Consider the following 19,787-nt stretch of genomic DNA (forward strand, 5'->3'; position numbering starts at 1 on the left):
TCTAAAATTTTAATGATTTATAACTTCAACTAAAACCATGATTACATAGTATAGGGCATTTTTTTCTGATTTTGTGGTAAATTTTTGTGTAAAGGTTATTTGTGGTATTTAATTTTTAATGACCACATTTCAGTAACTCAAATTGAAGATCTTTCATCTATTATATATGTTGTGAAAAAGTATAAAGGCTCCATACAAGATTAAAGATGTCTGAAGACAGACAAGAAGGATAAAATCTAGATATTCCCTGATCTATCCATTAACAAAAGGGATACGAAGCCATTTTTATTAATGTAGATATAATGTATTTATCAGCATAGTATAATATGTGTCACTTTCCTTTACAACATTGCATATATATCTTAACAAAAGCTGTCAGCAAAAGTGTGCTCTAGTAAAACAAGAGCATGGATAATATACAATTTTCTAAGTTCAAAAAGGGCTATAATTCTGTTAGAATCCATGCTAGAGTTATATGCCTTGGATAGTGACCTCCTATTATGCGCTCAAATAAGTGTGTGAATTTTCAACCCATTCGCTTTAATTGTTTTGTGGATACCAATTTGCCAAACAAAACTTCACCTAAGTATGATGCTGACACCAATGCCTGGTTGATTACAATATCTCTCCCTATTCTTCGAATAATTGAACTTATAATGCTTAATCATGAATCTTTCAAAGGAATCTTCATACAAGAAAGTACTTACTTTGTCTGTCTGGCCTAACATGGTTTGCTATTGAATGTACTTGAGGCTCTGAAAAATTCAAACATTTGCTATGTAAATTCATTTTTACAAATTACCAGTTGCATTCAAAATGAAAACATTTAATGGTAATCTCATTTAAGCAGCATGTCTCAAGATGCTAATTTTCATGAACATTTTGAAAATACATTTAAGAATCAAATATTTATAGTGAGGAAAGAAAGTAATTTACACAGTGCAATCAGCACTTACAATCCATGCAAATTACCAAAAAGAGGTAAAAATATGCAAAAATAGCCCTTACTGTATTTAGTCACACAGTAGACATATGGTGATAAATACTGATAAATCAGTCATTAATCACACATAACACACACATTTATTCATTGAACCTTGTATTTACTTTTCTTAAAATTTAAGTTTGATTTCTTGAAATATTTTCGCTCATCTGGAGGCATGCAGCTCTAAGTTTAACTTCAAATAGTTTGACTCTAACGATTACAGTTATGGACAATAGTTTACAAATTATTACTCTGAGGCATATATAAACCTCCAAAGGATTATTAAGAGATGTCTCATATGTGGTTAAATTTAGTTAGTAATAAATCATTATCATAAATCAGTACAGTCAAATCACTTACCAAATCCCATATCAAACATTCTGTCGGCTTCATCATACACAAGGTATGTAACTCTTTTTAAATTTGTGGCTTTCTTTTTAACCAGATCAATTAATCTTCCCTGAAATATAAAATAGTGAAAACAGTTTTACACATTCATTCAACAACTGTCTTCTATTTATATCATGTAAAAAGTCATAAATTATGTTTATTTTGGTCATAATGCATATATTAATACATTTTTCATCATATTCCAGCAGGCAGTCAGCCTAACCAGAACTCCTGGGGGAAAAAAATAACCAATAATTACAAATTTTTTTGAAAGTGACTTGTTGACTACAAAAATTAATATTGTGAATAAATCAGACTTACAGGTGTAGCTACTATAATTTCTGCTCCCTCCTGACAAGCTTTCTGCTGTTCCCACATACTCCCACCTCCATACGCACACACTGTTTTAATGTTGTATACCTTGCCAAACTTTTTACATTCATGATAAATCTAAAAAGGTAAGAAGTTCACTTATAAAAACATGTATAATTATCTTTAGTTAAAATTAAGTTACATCATTTTGAAGGAAAGTTTTTGCACATTGGTAGATTGTCGATATTTTATGGAAGTTTGGCACACCATTCTAATGTTCAGTTTATTAAAGAACATGTATATAAAACTATATATCTGCAGGCTATTCTTTACAAAATTATTGTTCGAATTTTGATAAAGAATTTTTAACAAGAATAATTTCAAAATACCTGAATGAAAAAAATATGTTTGTATATTTCCATAAGAGATTATGACACATGCAAACAATCATTGCTAAACGGTTAAAAATCTTACCTAAAATAGCTGCATAATATTTTGTACATATAATTCAGTTTATTTTACAACATTCATGTGTAATAGATATCAGAGATATTCTATTTTAAGACATTTTGAGATTTGACTGAAAGTTTATGGAAACAATATAGTAATGCCTTTTATAAATTTTAGGAAGTTGGGCCTAGGAAGTTTTGTTCCCAAACAGACATGTATTTGCAATCAAAATATCACTCAAGGAGACAGATATCAAACTCTAACACAGACATACATGTACACAATTGAAGGAAATGTGTATAAAAGACAGACTTTCTGATTTATTGTAAAGATAATAAACACATTACCTGTTGAGACAATTCTCTTGTAGGTGCTAAAATTAAACCAATGGGACCATCCCCTTGCTCTAGCTCCCTCTGTTGACAGAAAAATGTATATTTAAATGTCAATAAATTGTTACTGTTAACATAGAAAAATGATGTTATGAGTCGCTTTCTTGTGCCCACGTTCGGTCACTAAATAAAATCTAAATTTATTTGAGGAAGTCAAATGCCGGTTAGCAAAGCAGGCCTGGGCTTTGGTTTGCCCGGTGATAGACTATGCATGTATATTTAAAAGGAACAATTAAGAAATATATAGAATTCTATACCAATGAGAGAAATTTTTAGTGTAATATTTACTTGAGCGCCTCCATTTTTAATGTAACTCAATGATAATCACTGGGGTAATCCAGTAATTGAACAATTGCAACTTATTGGCTTTAGATAAATCATCAAGATGTTTCGAATGAAAACGGAAGTATTGCATGAAGTACAGAATGACACCTTTGAAACGAAAAATGCAAAATAAAAAATGAACGAAATTTTCTTTTACTTTTAAAACATTATGACAACTTTAAAGATGTACGTACAAGTACAAAAAGCCCTAAAAAAAAGCATCCTTGCAAAACCATTTTAGCTTCTGTAAGCTTCTGTTAGCTTATTGGACACCTTACTTACATGTTGGAATTTAGATTCATTAGCTAGACTCAATTACAAAGTTAATGTTCAAGTGGATAACAGCCAATGATTTTTTTATGATTAAGCCACCCATGAACCATTTATCCCAGTTCTTATAGATGAATGCATTATGTGTATCACCTTCAATTAACACATAAATTATACCAAATCACGTTTAGGCAGTATCCATCCATTACATTTACAAATTGTTGTTGTTTTTTTTTTATTATATACATGTATCGTATATCAAGTTATTTTCGTGTACAGCAAATTTTGTAACTAAGCAATCTAATTTTAGCGAATCTTATTTCAGTGATTTTGTTGTACAAGTTTCTTTTTTCGCGTTCTTCAGCTGACAAAGAGATACCACTTTCATTGTCAGAGATTTATTGTTTTCAAAGTTAAAACTTTGTAATTTTCCTATTGATATATTGCTTAAAAAAAATATGAATTTGATAAATCACACCTATTGTCTCATCTTAAAGTTGTCTTAACATTCTGATGTTTGCTTGTTTGGGTTTTACGTCACACCGACATAGTAATTTAGGTCAGGTCATTTGGTGGAGGAAGACCTCAGGTGCCCTTCTCTGCATTATTTCAGGCACGAACGGGGACCTGAGTAGAACCACCGACGTTCCGTAAGCTAGCTGGATAGCTTCCTCACATGAAAGAATCCAAAGTTCCTGTCAGGATTCGAACGCACAGCGGTGAGAGGCAAGTGGTTTGAAGTGATGTGACTTACCTGTGCCATTATATGTACAAGGAGAGGCCAGAGAAAAGCTGCTGTTTTACCACTACCAGTCTTTGCTATACCAATTATATCCCTTCCTGACAACGCTATAGGAACACCCTATCATATAAAACATACAAAATGTCAACTCTCTGATCATTAGCCCTGAACATAGCAGCAAACACAAAAGCTAAAATATTCTTGAAAATGAAAGAATTTTGAATAAGTATAGCGGCCAAATATTAATCAGTAAGCTAATTTATAGAGCCATGTGGAAAACTTTTGTTCTTGTTTTTTCATTATTTTAAGTCATGCTCAATAAGGGTTATGTTATATACATGTATTAAACTACTGACCTGTGACTGTATAGGAGTTGGCATGGAGTATCCTGATTTCCTGATGGCATCTAGGAGGGATTCATCAAATCCAAAGTGAGCAAAACTACACACAGGTTTAGGAGGGATTAATCCAGATACCTGTAAAGATTATTGTATCAAACAAGCTTTGTCAAAGAAAAGCAATGTTTAACCAAAATGGTCATTTTTTTTCATGGTGGGAAAAAGATATTAAGGCATACTTTGTTGATATATAAATTGATACAGCAGAGTAATGAGATGCAAGTATTGACTTTAAAATGGCAATTCATTTTTTATTTAGTAAAGTAAGTCTATAATTTTTATCAATGTAATTGTTTTAAAATAATGGCATTAATATATAGCGGTGTTGGTAGTTTTCACTCATGATCACGGCAGTAAGCCACACTGAATTTACCAGACACTGCAATGCTCCTGTTAAGCAGTTTACCAGTATAAGTTGCTTTTGCGAAGAAATCATAAATTCTGTACAAACCAAAGCAGAGGTACAGTGCAAATGACTGTAGGAAGGATTTCATGATCAATCACAACGAAAGTGACCTGCTTCATCCGGGAATCGTACCCAGGTCAGTCAATTCACAGTCAAATGCTTTACCTATTGAGCTGACCAGACGGCTATCTTAAATATAAAGTTTGATGACTGCGTTTATCAACTGACTGGTTGTCAATTGGACACCAACATAAATCAGTTTATGTTGTCTATAGCTGCTTGTCCCTTTCAATTATTTCCAATTTTAAACACATCATCAAAATGATGCTAAAAATAGAATTCTTATGAAACATATTGTGCAACTACAAGATTCAAACTTTACCCTGATTCCTAGTTTATCTCTGAGCTCATTAATCTCCTGGTCTGACAGTTTAGATATCTCTCCATGCTCTTCATAGAAATTCCTTTCAAAATTCTCATACTCCATATCCGAGTGGTCTATAGGAGGCAATGGATCTATTATCTGTAAGACAATTCAACTTATTGTATGAACTCAGGTATAAGATTATCCTGCTTATAAGTAGTGTGGCATTTTTTGTTTAAAATATCCATAATAAAAAAAACTTTTTTCCAAAGTAATGAAGTTCTTTTGTATTTTTTAATATTAAAACATTAACCTTGTACACTACATGGCAATTATATAAATCATTCATCTTAGAAATTTCAAAGATCAAACATATCTACAGCACATCGATTACACTAAAATTAAATAGGAAAAGCAATTGGAATTACTGGCATGTCTCTGAATGTTGCTATTTTGTTAACTGTAGATATTCTTCATAGCAATTTGGAAACAGAAAATTATCTCCCTGTCATTAAAAAGGAATAAGCTTTTCTAGCAAATGTATAAAATCATAACACAAGCAAAATTCTAATGGTGATAAAAACTTGCTTGTGCCACCATTGTAAAGTCATTCTTGCCTAAATGCAATTAAGACTTTATATTGCTGAGTACTAAATATCAGCTTTTTTACATATCCCTTAGAATATTTCTTAAAATAACAATCACAGTATAAAATTCAAAACTGTCATGTCAGTTACAAACACCAAGCAATGTATGATCTAAAAGCAAAACTAAACCTTGTTTTTCTCCACATATATGATATTTCCGTCATTATCATATTCTACATTAAGTTCCTCTTGCTCGTCTGCAAGAACACCCGCCATCGGATTCTCCTCCATGTAACGATAGTAGGCTTCCTCCACATCTTCCTGTTCTATGTCATCTCTTACACCTCTACAATACAGACAACATGACTACTTATATTTAGCCTGCTGGCAGCAAACTACTGGAAAATCATTACTATTTCTGGGGCACAAATTTTCGTAGATTTCGAGGATATGTCAATCCAAGAATCAACAAAATTTCATTTTGTTTGCTGTAAGATTATTTTGCATCACATTATTTACATTTTACCTTTTGGAAAAATAAACAGTCCAAGAATAAAGTACCCATGATAATGTTATTTGTGACAAAAACACAAAATATCATGTCCATGAAATAAAGTAAATTCACAGAATATAAAACTTAATAACTTAAATTGAATTCCAACTTTTCAGATTTACATAAAACTGCTAGCAAAAGACCTCAGAAGCTGCTTTGTGAATTGTTGATATTTACTTTCTGCAGACCAAAATTTTCCAATCCACATCCCATACAATAAGCAGTTTAATATAAGCTTTTTATAGCAAAATTCCAAACACGAACTGTACCAGAATGGAAGTCAGACAAATAACGTCTACAAAATCAGGACGGTAATGCCAAAATTTCAATCTAAAAACAATGAAGAATTAATCTTACAAAATATTATTCATCATAAATAAATATAAGAAATTTACGTTTCAGATACAGACAAGCATGCCTTTGCAATTACCTTCATCCTGTGTATAAAGACCATTCTTAAAAAAATTGTGATTGTTTATATCAAACAAACAGTAACTTAAATCAATCCAGCCTGTTCATAAAGGCCACAGTATGCCACCACAAAAGATGGATCATTTTTCACAAATTTGACTGTATATTCATAACTGACTAGAACTTACTTTTCTTCCCCTTTTTTCTTCGTATCTTTCTTCTTGGGTTTTAAATCTGACTCTACTTTTTCCTACAACATGAGAAACAAAATTTGACAATAGGAGAATATATGCTAATGTTTTAAACCTGATTTTAGAAAATAATTAAATGCTTCCTTTTTAAAGTGCTGGTGTGACGTAAACCTCAACAATACAAATAGCAAAAAGACGTTTGTCTAGTGCCCAGTAACTAAACAAAGACATCTTATGACAGGTTAAGTACCATGAAAATACACACTCACCTCTATACCTGCCATGAAAGCATCAAGGGGATCATCACTATCACTATCATCTTTCTTGTTCCCGTCCTCGTCAGCTCCGGGACTACCAGGTGCTGGCTGGTACTCAGCATTCTCCGCTTCATCAGCATCATCAAAATAACTGAAAATCAACGCAAAAATGTATTTCTTTTACAAGACAACATTATATTATTGAAGAAAACACACACAAAAATTTATATCAAAATACAATGTACTGCATCAAAATCAAAATTACTATAAACCATACATGTACAGTTCTGCTCTCTTAAAAAAAAATATTGTTATATTCTCTATTAGGAAATTGAACAACTCCAAAATATTTACAAAAAAAGTTTCCATTAAACCATTAACTTGGCTTCAAAATGTTTACATTAAAAATTAGCTTTAGAACTTTTTTACATTAAAAGTTGGCTTCAAATGTTTACATTAAGTTGGCTTCAAAATGTTTCCACTAGGTTTGACTTCAAAATGTTAACATTTACTTGACTTCAAAATGTTTACATTAGGTTGGCTCAAAAGTTTTGCATTTAAAATTGGCTTTAAAATGTTTTTACATTAAAAGTTGGCTTCAAAATGTTTCCACTAGGTTTGACTTCAAAATGTTAACATTTACTTGACTTCAAAATGTTTACATTAACTTGGCTTCAAAATGTTTACATTAACTTGGCTTCAAATGTTTATCAACAAAACAAAAATTATCATACTCATCATCATCAGTTATCCTGCTGCGACCAAAGTGTAGTTTGTAGCCCATACTTCTTCCTGGAATACCCCGGGTTGTTCCCGAACTTCCCATGCGGGACAATCCATCTCCACCTAAATGATTATAAACATAATCATATAACATTGTTCATTTTACCTATATTAACCTTTCTCCTTGCTACATGTACATCACATGAAACAATCCTGTTCAGTGATTGTCAAAATATGTTAAATGTTAATTTACCTTTTTGTAATTTTCACTTGAGAAGTTCAATGTTTCACATATTATAATATATGGTTTGGGCACACCCTCAAGGCAATAAAGTCATATTAGACAAGTGTTTGTTTTTAGACTTCAATTACAATAGCTACCGTCAACAGTTATAACACCAGAGTGTGTGCCATACTGTGCTGATACTTGATTGCTTAAGAATACTACTTAGAGATTACTTTATTACAACTGCATAGGTATCATATGATACATGTAATTCAAGTAATAAACAATTTAATACTTTTACAAATATGAAATTATAAGTGAATACCATACCTTTCTACAAGTAGATATATGAGAAATATTAAAGCTAAACAATAACAGATTAAAAGAACCGACAAGGGAGCGGTGGCCTAGTGGTTAAGGTGTCTGCCTCTCAACCCAGGGATCATGGGTTTGAGCCCTAATCAGCTCACAACCATGTTTTTTTATATGACACGAGTTTCCAGGAAGCGGACTCGAAAGTGATTTATATAAGTTGCAAGAACTTGTTTTGAAATCTAGCTTAAATTTATAAAATGTTTAAACCAAAAGAACCAACATCTTTGGCTGACACATACCTACACTGCCTCCATCTGATTTGTTAATAGAGAATCCCTGGAAGCCAAACCCTCTATTCCTTCCTTCACCACCCTGACCGTACATATCTTCAGATCACCAGGCAGTCAAGTCAATTCCTTGAAAATACAATAAAGATAAAAATAAATTAAAAGCTATTCTACTCCAGCTTCCCTACCGGTGACAAGATCTACTTCTTCTAATATGTGAAGTTCACTGTCATAATGCTAACCTCAGTATAACGCTCAAAGGCATTGACTCCAAAAAATAACATGGCATTTTTTGCCAATTAGAGTGAGCTCGAAGAGCTGGTCGGAATAATAATGAATGAATGAAATAAATAAAATGGATGATTATTTTAACCGACTTCACTGTTCATAGGCTTTGCCTAATTTCGTATTACCCAAACTATAATCTGGTTCCCTGTCCTTACAGTAGAACTTCTATGAGTCGAACTTTGATTAGTCGATTTTCTCGATGTAAAATGAAAGTCCCGATTTTTTCTCTTATATATTCCATATAAAAACCTATTTATGAGTCGTGATTTTATGTGTCCAATTTTTCGATGTGTCGAAGATTTTTCGTGGTCCGTATAGAATAAATCTAGTACAATTTACCACAAATAAGTTAAAGTCCTTCGATTATTTTGGCACCTTCGATCTCGAGACATTTTTCACACCTGTTCTGGCCGCGAAGACGATTTCCGATCAACTTAAGTGACACGTGTTAATTACACAGCCGAGTGTTCAAACAGCCTTTGTATACGTTAAAATGTGTGAAAAAAAATGTACTAATTTTTTAATCGGTATTTGAAAAAGAACTCATTAACTTTTAATTGACTATAAGCTGGTTAATAGCGCCTTTTGTATTTGTATACATCAAAGGTACTTCAAATCATTAGCCGTGAAAAGTTACTTAACATGTCATATTTATCATTGCATAATGTAAATATCAGATTAATAAATGAAAGAAACACATGAAATAGGTTACGTTATATATCTTATAATTAGGGCTAGTCACTGGTTGAAATTTTGTCATGAAATTCCTTCCAACTTCGACTTACCGAAGTTCTACTGTATCTATATGGTTCGCATCTATGTTCTCTGATGGGTGGATTCAATTTAGATATCACATAAAACATGAAATGGCTGTATATAGCATGTGGTTATGTTGAGTGTGGCCAAAAGTGTGCAGTTCTAAGTGTATCGAAAACATAAAATGTTTAGCCACCGATGGGTTAAAATTTTATGCGGAAATTCCGAGTGACGCAAGGGCTGTAGCGCTCTTAGATAACATGTATGACACGAATCAATTCAACTGAAATCAAATTAAAACTTAACGAAAATTTAAAAAATAACAAAAATGGCGGACGGGATTTTCCAAACGCCAACGCATGCTCAGTAGTCACCCTTTACGTTCGGAGATTTTTGGAATATTCCGAGTGCTCCGATGATAAATTGAACACCACCAATTTATTCGTTTTGTTTATGGTACAAAATACCTGCAAGAAAGATCTGGTTTAAATCTTGGACAAAAGATAACGTTACCTTCCATAGGAAGCAGCTAATTTCATATTAATGTACTATAATTTCTGTCAAAGGGCTTGCTTTGAGGCTTTGCCTTATTCATATTATATAAAAAAAGGAAGTGGCTAGCCGTACGGGCCCGTACGGCTAGCCAAAAGTTCTAGCCGTACGTGAGTCACGTATGACTAGCCAGGACACACTGTATTGGCTAGCCGTACGGCACTTTTCAAAAATATATGGAAGGCGAAAGTGCATATGTTAATTATGACTTTAAGCGAGGATTTTAGCCAAGAATGTTTACTTTTTAGAGATTAATCGACGTGTTGGCTACAGTAAAGTGTACTTTGTCTTCTCAAGACGTCGAGAAAAAATAGCGTTTGGTTGCAGTTAAATAACATCAATTGAAATAGTTTACAAAATTTTGATAATAATCCTTTTTTGTTTCATTAAGTTTAATTTTTGAATTGAAAAAAAAAAACAAAAAAAAAACAAGAAAACAAAAAACACCAAAAATAATTGTTGTTGGGCTCTAGCTGATAATTGCGTCAATTACCGACGGTATAGAAGTTTGTCCATCGTTCATCATTAACACGGATTTATATTACAATGTTATTATATAGTTTTTAGGCTAAGTTCTCATACATTAGAAATTGAAACTGGAAGATATATTGGGGTTGAAAGAAATGCGAGATTATGTAAATTTTGTTCTCAGCAAGCTGTTGAATCGGAGTATCATTTTCTTTTATGCTGTCCATTATATAGAGATTTAAGAATCAAATACAAATTGCCACACACTTTTCCAAATCTAAATAAATTTTCTAGATTAATGACAAATTCTAAAAGAAAAAATATATATCATTTAAGCAAATTCTTAAGAGATGCATTTGATAGAAGAAATGAACAATTATAAAATAAATATTAAAACAATCTTAGATCTTTGCTATGATTGGTATTAAATTGTCGATATACCAAAAATAATCTTAACACAATATATGCATTATTATGTATGATGTTCATTCAATGAATGTTTGCTTTTGTTAGATTTATTATTGTGTGTTTGCCATATGTATATTTATGTTTGTATTGCCAAAGGCAGATATCTGCCGAATTGCAAATAAAATTTTGACTTTGACTTTGATATATTATTTGTAATATAAATCCGTGATCATTAAGGAATGTTTGCATTTTTAAATTATTTTTCCTTTTCACAGTTTTTTTTTAAATATTCTTTTTATTTATTTATTTATTTCCCTCTGATCATTATTTATTCGATCCATGTGCTTAACAGATTTAACAATTCATCTTTCATACAAATCATAAGCATGAAAATGAAGGACGTTATAACATGCAACTTTGACACTTAATTTTATTAAGATAGATTATACAACGCTTACTCGTATTCATTTTTTTTTTGCAAAATTACGGAGCATCTTTATTAAAGTGAACACACTAGTTAGGACAAATGCGGAGATTTGATTAAAATCGTCGTTTAAAGACACAAAATAACATATGCATTCTCGACTTTCATATAATTTTGAAAAGTGCCGTACGGCTAGCCAATACAGTGTGTCCAGGCTAGTCGTACGTGACTCACGTATGTCATGTATATTTATAATGCCTTATATCCGCTTACATGATCGTTAACTTATACCGGGGTTGCAGTGACTATGTATAATTTAAGTATAATGTAATGATCTAGTAAAGGCAAATAATGGGTTGATGATTTGGAAAAGTAAAATCTTTTAGCCTTTAGGATGAAAACAAAAAACAAAATGTCAATTTGTATGCTTGTGGAGTTACAATTAAAAATTATTTAAATTAACAAAAGCACAACACAAAGAACTGAAAGAACAGTTGGTGTGTTGAACACTGTAAATTAGAGAAAAAAATCCCTTTTGTAACTATATTTCGCGATCATTGTAATTTGTAGACAATTAACAAAACGTATCCTATGTTGTGTAGATGCATTACATTGAAAATAATTGTAAATATGATAATATTGCTAATAAAAACACAGAAAACCTACATTTAACAATGTTTTCACTATTTTAGTAATTGTGTTTTCGTTTAGCACGAAACCTTCTTTGGGAAGAGTTCCAGTGTAGGTTCAATAACCATATTGATTTTGAATTAGGCCGAACACTACTAGATATATTTCTTCTCCAAGTTTTAGTTAAGCTGAAAATGCACGTCAATTTGTTACCACATTTTGTTTAAAGACCTTAAAATTCAAAATAGCAATCTCTGGACGATAATCATCATGCAACAATGTGCTAGGAATCAAATTCATACAGATCTCTTAATTCAATTCTTATGTACTGTAGAGTGTATAAAATAAATCAATCGGTATATTTTAAGGTTTTACTGTATATGTTCAAGGAAAACCTACGACTACACTCGACCCATGGACCTTTTTTGACCTAATTTGAACAATCTTGGAACAAGTTCAGCTCAAGCCTTTAAGGTCTCAGAGAAGATGTTTGTTTAAGGTTTTACAATATTATACTTATAAGGAAAAACAATGACCCCAAAGCTAGGAAGGTCCATGATACCCTTGGATGGGCCCAATACTGCTTCTAGGGCTATACTTTCATCGATATTGAAAGAAATTCCACATGATGATGTATCACTGAAAATATCTAAGCTCTAGTCTCATGACTTTCAAAGGAGAAGATTTTTGAAGGTTTTACTATATATGAAAACCTATGATCGACCTCCAAGGCATGACCATGCTTACCCTGGGGCAGGACCAATATTGGTCCTAGGGCCATATTATTTCAACAAAATTGAAACAAGTCCAGTAGACTTTTTATGTCCAATATACGAATACGAATACGAATACGAATTTTATTAAGCATAAAACAAAATACATTGCTTATAGCCAATTTACAATGATACACATGTACAGTGAGAAAAATAGCAGTTAACAATTATACCCAAGTTTTCTGAAGAATACAAGTTAATATGGGAACAAATAATACTTGTACTTATCAACAATATAGTTTTTCAGAAAAAATATCAGATTAAGATATACGTTTATGATTTGCCAAATACAAAAATTTAGCTAAGGCACATGAATTTCTTTTGAGTCTGACGACAAAAAAAAACGATCAAGTTTATTCATAGCGTCAATTGTAGTAGTATGGTTTAAAATATTTTGTTCGAAGATCTCGGTAGTTGGGACATACAAGGCGAAAATGGTATTCACTCTCTATTTGCTTCATATTGCAGGATTTACATATTCGCTGTTCTCTAGGAGTGTTTTCATATCTACAAGTTGCTATAAATGAATTATGGGAAGAAGTTCGAAATCTAGTTAGAGCAGTTATTTATTTACTTTCTTGGACATAATCTAAATATTTTCCACTTCAAAGAATGTTTAAATATGATGTATTTTTGTAATCTTGGAGAATTATTTGTCAATTAATCTTTGTTTAATCGTATTATATGGTACATGTATATCTCTATATCATATTGTCCTAAATATATGAAAAGCCAAGACTTTACAAGGTGTCTTTAATAAAAAAGCCCAATTTTTTCCGTTATGATTTCGACCAACATCTGTGTCTAACTTGAGAAGTAAATACGCATGCTTTACAAGTGATGTATCATTAAGTTTATTAAGTAGTTTTGACCAATATCTTATCATGTTACGTTTTCTGATAATATATAACGGATAACAACCAAGTTCATCAGAAAGTGCTGACAAGTTAGTAGATTTATTTACCCCTAAGACTCTCCGCAAAAATTTAGTATGTATAAACTCTATATCTTTAGGATCGTGAATTCCCTATATCTCCGAATTATTATTCAAAATTGAGCCGGCTAGAGAATTAAACAAATTGCATTTCTGATAGGTTGGCAGTTCTATATTTTTAAATACTTTAAACAGGTTATCTATAGCAAATGCGGCATGTTGAGTTATTCTGTTTTGCGTTTCAAGAGAGTAATTCCAAGGCATTTAAATGAGTCTACAAGTTCGATTTGTGTGCTATAAATGTAAAATAATATGCCGAGTATGCCTGTCTTTTTCAAAAATCATTGCTATTGTTTTAGACGTAATCATTTTCAAACCCCATATACGGCAACAAGTTTCAATATCCGTTAGCATTGCCTGTAGAGATTCAGAGGATTTAGCAAAAAGTGCTTTGTCGTCTTCAAAATAAAAGGAGAAAAATTTTAATTCGTTAATTGTAAAAATAGCTTCTAAATCAGTGTTAATATTGTTTAGAAGGTCATTCACGAAGAACATAAAGAACATTGGTGAGCTCGGACCACCCTGTTTCAAGCCTATGTGAGAATTGAAAAGATCTGAATATGTAAAATTATACCTTACACATGATTTTACAGTAGTGTACATTGATTTTATTGCTTAAACAAATCGTGTGCTAATATTTTCTGCAATAAGCTTTTGCCACAAAAACGATCTATCTATTTTATCAAAACATTTTTCGTAATCAACAAAAATACAATATAACTTTATTACCCGAATTTAGAACATTTGATATAACGGCATAAAAAATAAAAATACAATCAGACACTCATTTTCCTTTTTGGAAACCAAATTGTTCACTACAAATTTTATCATGTTTTATTGACCACTTACTAAGTCTATTTAACAATATCTGGGAATAAATTTTCGCAAGAATATTAATAAGTGTAATCCCTCTGTAATTTTTAGCATCATTAACATCTCCTTTTTTGAAAACAGGCGTAATGATACCCTCCCCCCAAACTTTAGGATATTCACTATTAATAAACAATCTATTGTAGAGTTTAAGCAACAATGGAGACATGATATCGTAGGCTGCTTTAAAAATTTCACATATTAATTTATCATAGCCTGGTGATTTATTATTATTTTGAGAAAATATAGCTTCCCGTAACTCGCACTCATTAATTTCTGCGTCTAGTTCTTCATCAATTAAGTTATCATTAAATAAAAAGGTTTGATTTTCATTTTGGCTTTCCTCGCCGAATAGTGCCTTAAAATGGTCATATAGTTGTTCAACATTTAATGTATCAGTCTTTTCTTTATCATCTTTATAAGTATTTTTTATGTTTTGCCAAAATTTCCGGGGTTGAGATTTAGCTAAGTTATTTATTCTTAAGCCTTCTTTTATTTTGAACTTATGTCTTGCAGATCGTTTAATTTTATTATAACGCGTTCGCGTATGTATAAAATGGAGGCGATTATCAACTGTATTGTGCCTATTAAAAACATTACGTGCTTTCTTAAATTCCTTTTTTGCCTCGAAGCAATCCTTATCAAACCATTTTTTGCTTAATTTTCCATGTTTATGATTTAAAATTCGCTTTGTTCCGAACACATCGAATGCATTGTCAGATATGAATTGTGAAATATTTTGTACCACGTGGTCTATTGGTTGATCTATGACCTCTTGAGTAAGTTTTAAAATATCGTCATTTCTATCTAAAAGTTGTGATCTAAACAGGGGTATTTTTTCTTCGTCCACGAAAACTTATCCTCGCTGGGATGAATACCCGATTCTGCTATTCGAGATGTACATTCTTTCTTTTTTTACAAAAGTAAATGAGAGAGGAGAATGGTCAGAGAATTCGTTAAAATCTTCAATTTTAAAATGTTGTAATAATTGAAAATCAGTAAATTCAATAGCAAGTAATCAACGGTACTTAATCCTCTACCTGAACAAAATGTAAAGTTACCCCTGTTACTGTCGCTTAGCAGACGGCCGTTTGCTATTAATAGACCAGTTGTTTGACAGGTATCGAGTAAACGCAACTATCAATCACGTGATCTTTGTTTACGCGCGTTGTGATATCACGTGTGTTTACAAATGTCAAATTATGATCCAAATATTTATCAAATTCTATGAAATCAGGTTTGTCTGATGTTCTACTATTTAGATCACCACAGACGAAGACTTTACCTAAATCGCTATATTTCAAGATGTCTATTTCTAATTGCTCGAAAAAATCAAAGTTTACATACATTGATACATTTGAGTCAACAGGCGGTATATAAACATGACATATATAAACATCGTCTTCAAAGGTAAACAAACCAGCGCTTATCTAAACCCAAATAATTCCATGATTATTTTTTTTCTATTACTTTAACAAATTTCTTGATATTTGATTTATAATAAAATGAAATACCTCCGCTAATTCTCCCTTTTTTAGTGTTTGAGGACTTATTACCAAAGATATGTTCTACACAATAATCATTTATATTTAAATTTGAAGTGTCATTCATTGATATCCATGTTTCATTAAGAAAAATAATGTCATATCCAGATATATATTCCAAAAAGTCACAATCTATTAATTTACGCTTTAATCCGTTAATGTTCCATGATATGATGGTTAAATGTTCTTCTTCTTGACCTTTCTAATGTTGAGAACTCACTTCCGGAATATATTCTTCTCCATCTATGAACAACTTCTCACCAACAAATCTAACGTGTTTTCCAGCACCTTTCGCTTTCTTCATTGCAGGATAAAGTGGTTTTCTGGCTTCTCGCAGCTGTTTTGGTAGTTGTGCGCCAATCCCCAATTTTACCGAATTAAGATCTCCAGCATATTCAAATATATAAGCTCAAGCCCTTTGGATTTCAGAGAAGAATAATTTTGAAGGTTTTACTAAATAAATATAAGGAAAACCCATAACCTTGGGGCAGGGCCAATTTTGACCCCAGGACCATTATGTAAGAATCTTGGTAATGATCAATTTGAGGAAATTTCAAGCTAAATACCTTTGCTCTTGCCCATTGGGTGTCACAGAGAAGGATTTTAAAAATTATTTTTCCTATATACACATAAAGAAAAAGCGGGACACCCGGGGCTGGGTCAGTTTTGACCCTGGTGTCAGTACTTGAAAATCTTTGGTGTAAAACCTCCTAATGATGTTAATATCATATACTAAAGCTCTGTGCCTTGTACTTTTAGGCAAGGCAAGAAGTTTTTTTGAAATTTGGTTTTTTATACACATCTTTTGGCCCTGTGACCTACTTATGCAGCCACCCAGAAACATTTGAGCAACTTTGATAGGGGATCTCCCAAAGATCATTGCTGTATAGTATGGTTATTATCTTATCCTAAGTTTCAGATGAGATGTTGTTGAAGACATAATCCATGAAGAATGACCCACAAAGCATGTAATGACAGACACTGGACAGAGGGGGATCTCATTGGGGACAATGAGCATGTTCTCACAAAACATGTCACAATAAGTCATCTAAAGAATAAAATTCATTCATAAAACCATTCATTTCATGCATGATGATGTTATCTATCACTTTGTTGTTGCCAAACTATAATAAAATATATGCATGAACTTCAAAAGTCTACAGTATTTAAATAAAATTAAATATTTACCATGATCAAGGGCATTTAAGGTTCAAGTTTATGCTTGGATTATTCAGCATGATAGTTAACATTTGTCCTAAGTAAATACCTGTTAGCTAAGTATGAATAAAATCTATTCATAGTTGGTCAATTATATAAACAAGAGCTGTCGGTAGAACAGCAACGCTCGACTATTCTTAGTGCTTTTAATAACAGTAAAAGAGCCTTGACAATGTAAATTTTTCTAAGTTAACAAAATGGCAAAATTTTCTTTAAATCCATGTTACAGTTATAGGCCTTGGAGAGAGTCCTATTATGCTCTCAAAAGAAGAGTATAAAATTTCAACTTGTTTCAAAGCCAGATGTCAATAGAATATGAAAATATCTGAGGTGGTATGCAAACTTAGATGTAAATTCTAAGTTGAAAAAGGGCCATTATTCTACCAAATGCTTCAAAGAGTTACCTCCACCTGTCTACAGGTTGGGGTCATGATGGTGAACAAGTGTGCAAAGTTTAAAAGCCATATGTCAAGGGACTTTGTAAATATTTAAGGTGTTACAAAAACTTTAACGTAAATTCTAAGTTGAAAAAGGGGCATAGTTCTGTCAAAATGCTTGATACAGTTACCTCCACCTGTCTACAGGTTGGGGTCATAATGGTCAACAAGTGTGCAAAGTTTCAAAGCCATAAGTCAATGGACTTTGAAAATATTTGAGGTATTACAAAAACTTTACGCCGATGCTCGGGTGACTACAATAGCTCTACTTATTCTTATCGAATAGTCGAGCTAAAAATGATAAATTAAAAATAATTTCAATCAAGGTCATTAAATGGGAAAGGTCTTACATGAATCACTCAAGTTGACACTTTTATCCAATGTGTTGGTAGGTCAAAGTATGAATATTGGTCATGTTAAGGTCAAGTTCAAATGACAATTGTTGTTTTGTCCAATTATGGTCAAAAATTAATAAAGGTAACATCTTTAAAAGGTCAAGTTAATTTTAACCTTCTTAAAGGGATTTTCAAAAAGGTTGTTCTGTCTACAAATAAATACAAAATATCCATTTATATTAAAAAAAAATGTTGTCAATTTTAAATAATAAACATTGAAGGTCAATGTCATTTAATGGTTAAAGTCATACTAGTCTTTCAATTGCTAAAAAGGATGGTTTTGTTTTCTCTAAGTAAGATTTGCTTAATAATTTGACCTTAATGATCAAGGTCATCAAGTTATCATCAATATTAGCAAAATTCATTAACTGTACAGAAAAGGTCAAGGTCATATAAAGGTAAAGTTGAATTTGACTTTTTTGAAGTGTTTTTCAAAGGTTGTTATGTCCAAGTATTGAAAAAATCATGGACTTTTAATGATAGCAAAGTCCGCAATATAATGCATCCATTAAAAACAAAGTTATAGCCAATTCCTGGAAAATTTAAAGAATTAACTTTGAAGGTAAAGGTCATTTATGCATCAAAGGTTAAATTCCTTATGATATACACAAGAAGACTTCATGAGTGATTTTGGAAAATAAGTGCACACAGATGGACAACTTTTGTTGTTTGGAGAAATCACATAACAAATACTGGATTGAATTATTATCGTTTCTTTTATTTTGTGCAAAATAACAAAACTTTATAAAACAAAGTATAACAAAAATTTTAGAAGCGTAAAAATACCCCTATCACAGATATATCAATGTTTAAAAAATCCTTGGTCTACTATATAAGAGACTAAGGTAACCCATATTTGACTGATTGAACTAAAGTTCAACAAAAGTTTCATTAAGATTTTAAAATTTATCTTTGAACTGTCAGAAACCTATATTCATATACCAATCAATAGAACAACAAGAAACAAGAATCATCACAAAACCAGGACTTATACAAATAATTATATGTTAATCCATTCTAAAATCACATCGGCCTTTTGAATTTCTCTATTACTGGTACATATGGAAGAAAAACATCAACAAAAGGCAAACATATCTATCAAAATGCTTTTCATAATTTTTTGGGAAATATTCAAAATATATACTGTCTGAAATAGCTAACAGTGTTGACACTGTTTTGACTGCATGTGAGAGCTGGTGACCTTGTTCTCCACTAACCATATGTGAAAGTTCAGTTGATACTGGCAGCTTAAAGCTTTAAGTTATAACTTGACCATATACAATGCTTTAATCATAAATATTCTTGAATACCATGCAAAAAATTGATGAAAAGAAACCAACAATAATAATCTATGAAAATGAAAAAAAAAATAAATCCATATGCCAATTAAAAGTACCCAAATTATGTCTATTTAAACTAAATTTTTGTCCATTTTATCTAAATTGGA

General features: G+C 31.6%; 1 protein-coding gene across 1 annotated transcript in view; it reads right to left on the reverse strand.

The window, feature by feature from the left end:
• LOC132737723 (ATP-dependent RNA helicase DDX42-like) overlaps positions 1-12,229 on the reverse strand; it is a 36,359-nt gene extending 24,130 nt beyond the window's left edge. Inside the window, exons 1-13 of the mRNA XM_060725061.1 lie at positions 12,146-12,229; positions 8,596-8,712; positions 7,767-7,878; positions 7,045-7,183; positions 6,773-6,834; positions 5,810-5,966; positions 5,052-5,192; positions 4,222-4,341; positions 3,878-3,985; positions 2,485-2,553; positions 1,697-1,825; positions 1,346-1,445; positions 708-755 (exon numbers count right to left, since the gene is read on the reverse strand). Coding sequence (XP_060581044.1) covers positions 708-755; positions 1,346-1,445; positions 1,697-1,825; positions 2,485-2,553; positions 3,878-3,985; positions 4,222-4,341; positions 5,052-5,192; positions 5,810-5,966; positions 6,773-6,834; positions 7,045-7,183; positions 7,767-7,878; positions 8,596-8,680 — 1,270 coding nt within the window. The 5' untranslated portion in view covers positions 8,681-8,712; positions 12,146-12,229. The remainder of the gene's footprint in view (positions 1-707; positions 756-1,345; positions 1,446-1,696; positions 1,826-2,484; positions 2,554-3,877; positions 3,986-4,221; positions 4,342-5,051; positions 5,193-5,809; positions 5,967-6,772; positions 6,835-7,044; positions 7,184-7,766; positions 7,879-8,595; positions 8,713-12,145) is intronic.
• Positions 12,230-19,787: the final 7,558 nt, after the last annotated feature.

The sequence above is a fragment of the Ruditapes philippinarum genome, unplaced genomic scaffold (genome assembly GCF_026571515.1).
Source record: "Ruditapes philippinarum isolate M1 unplaced genomic scaffold, ASM2657151v2 ctg1266_1_1_1_1, whole genome shotgun sequence".
Lineage (NCBI taxonomy): Eukaryota > Metazoa > Mollusca > Bivalvia > Venerida > Veneridae > Ruditapes > Ruditapes philippinarum.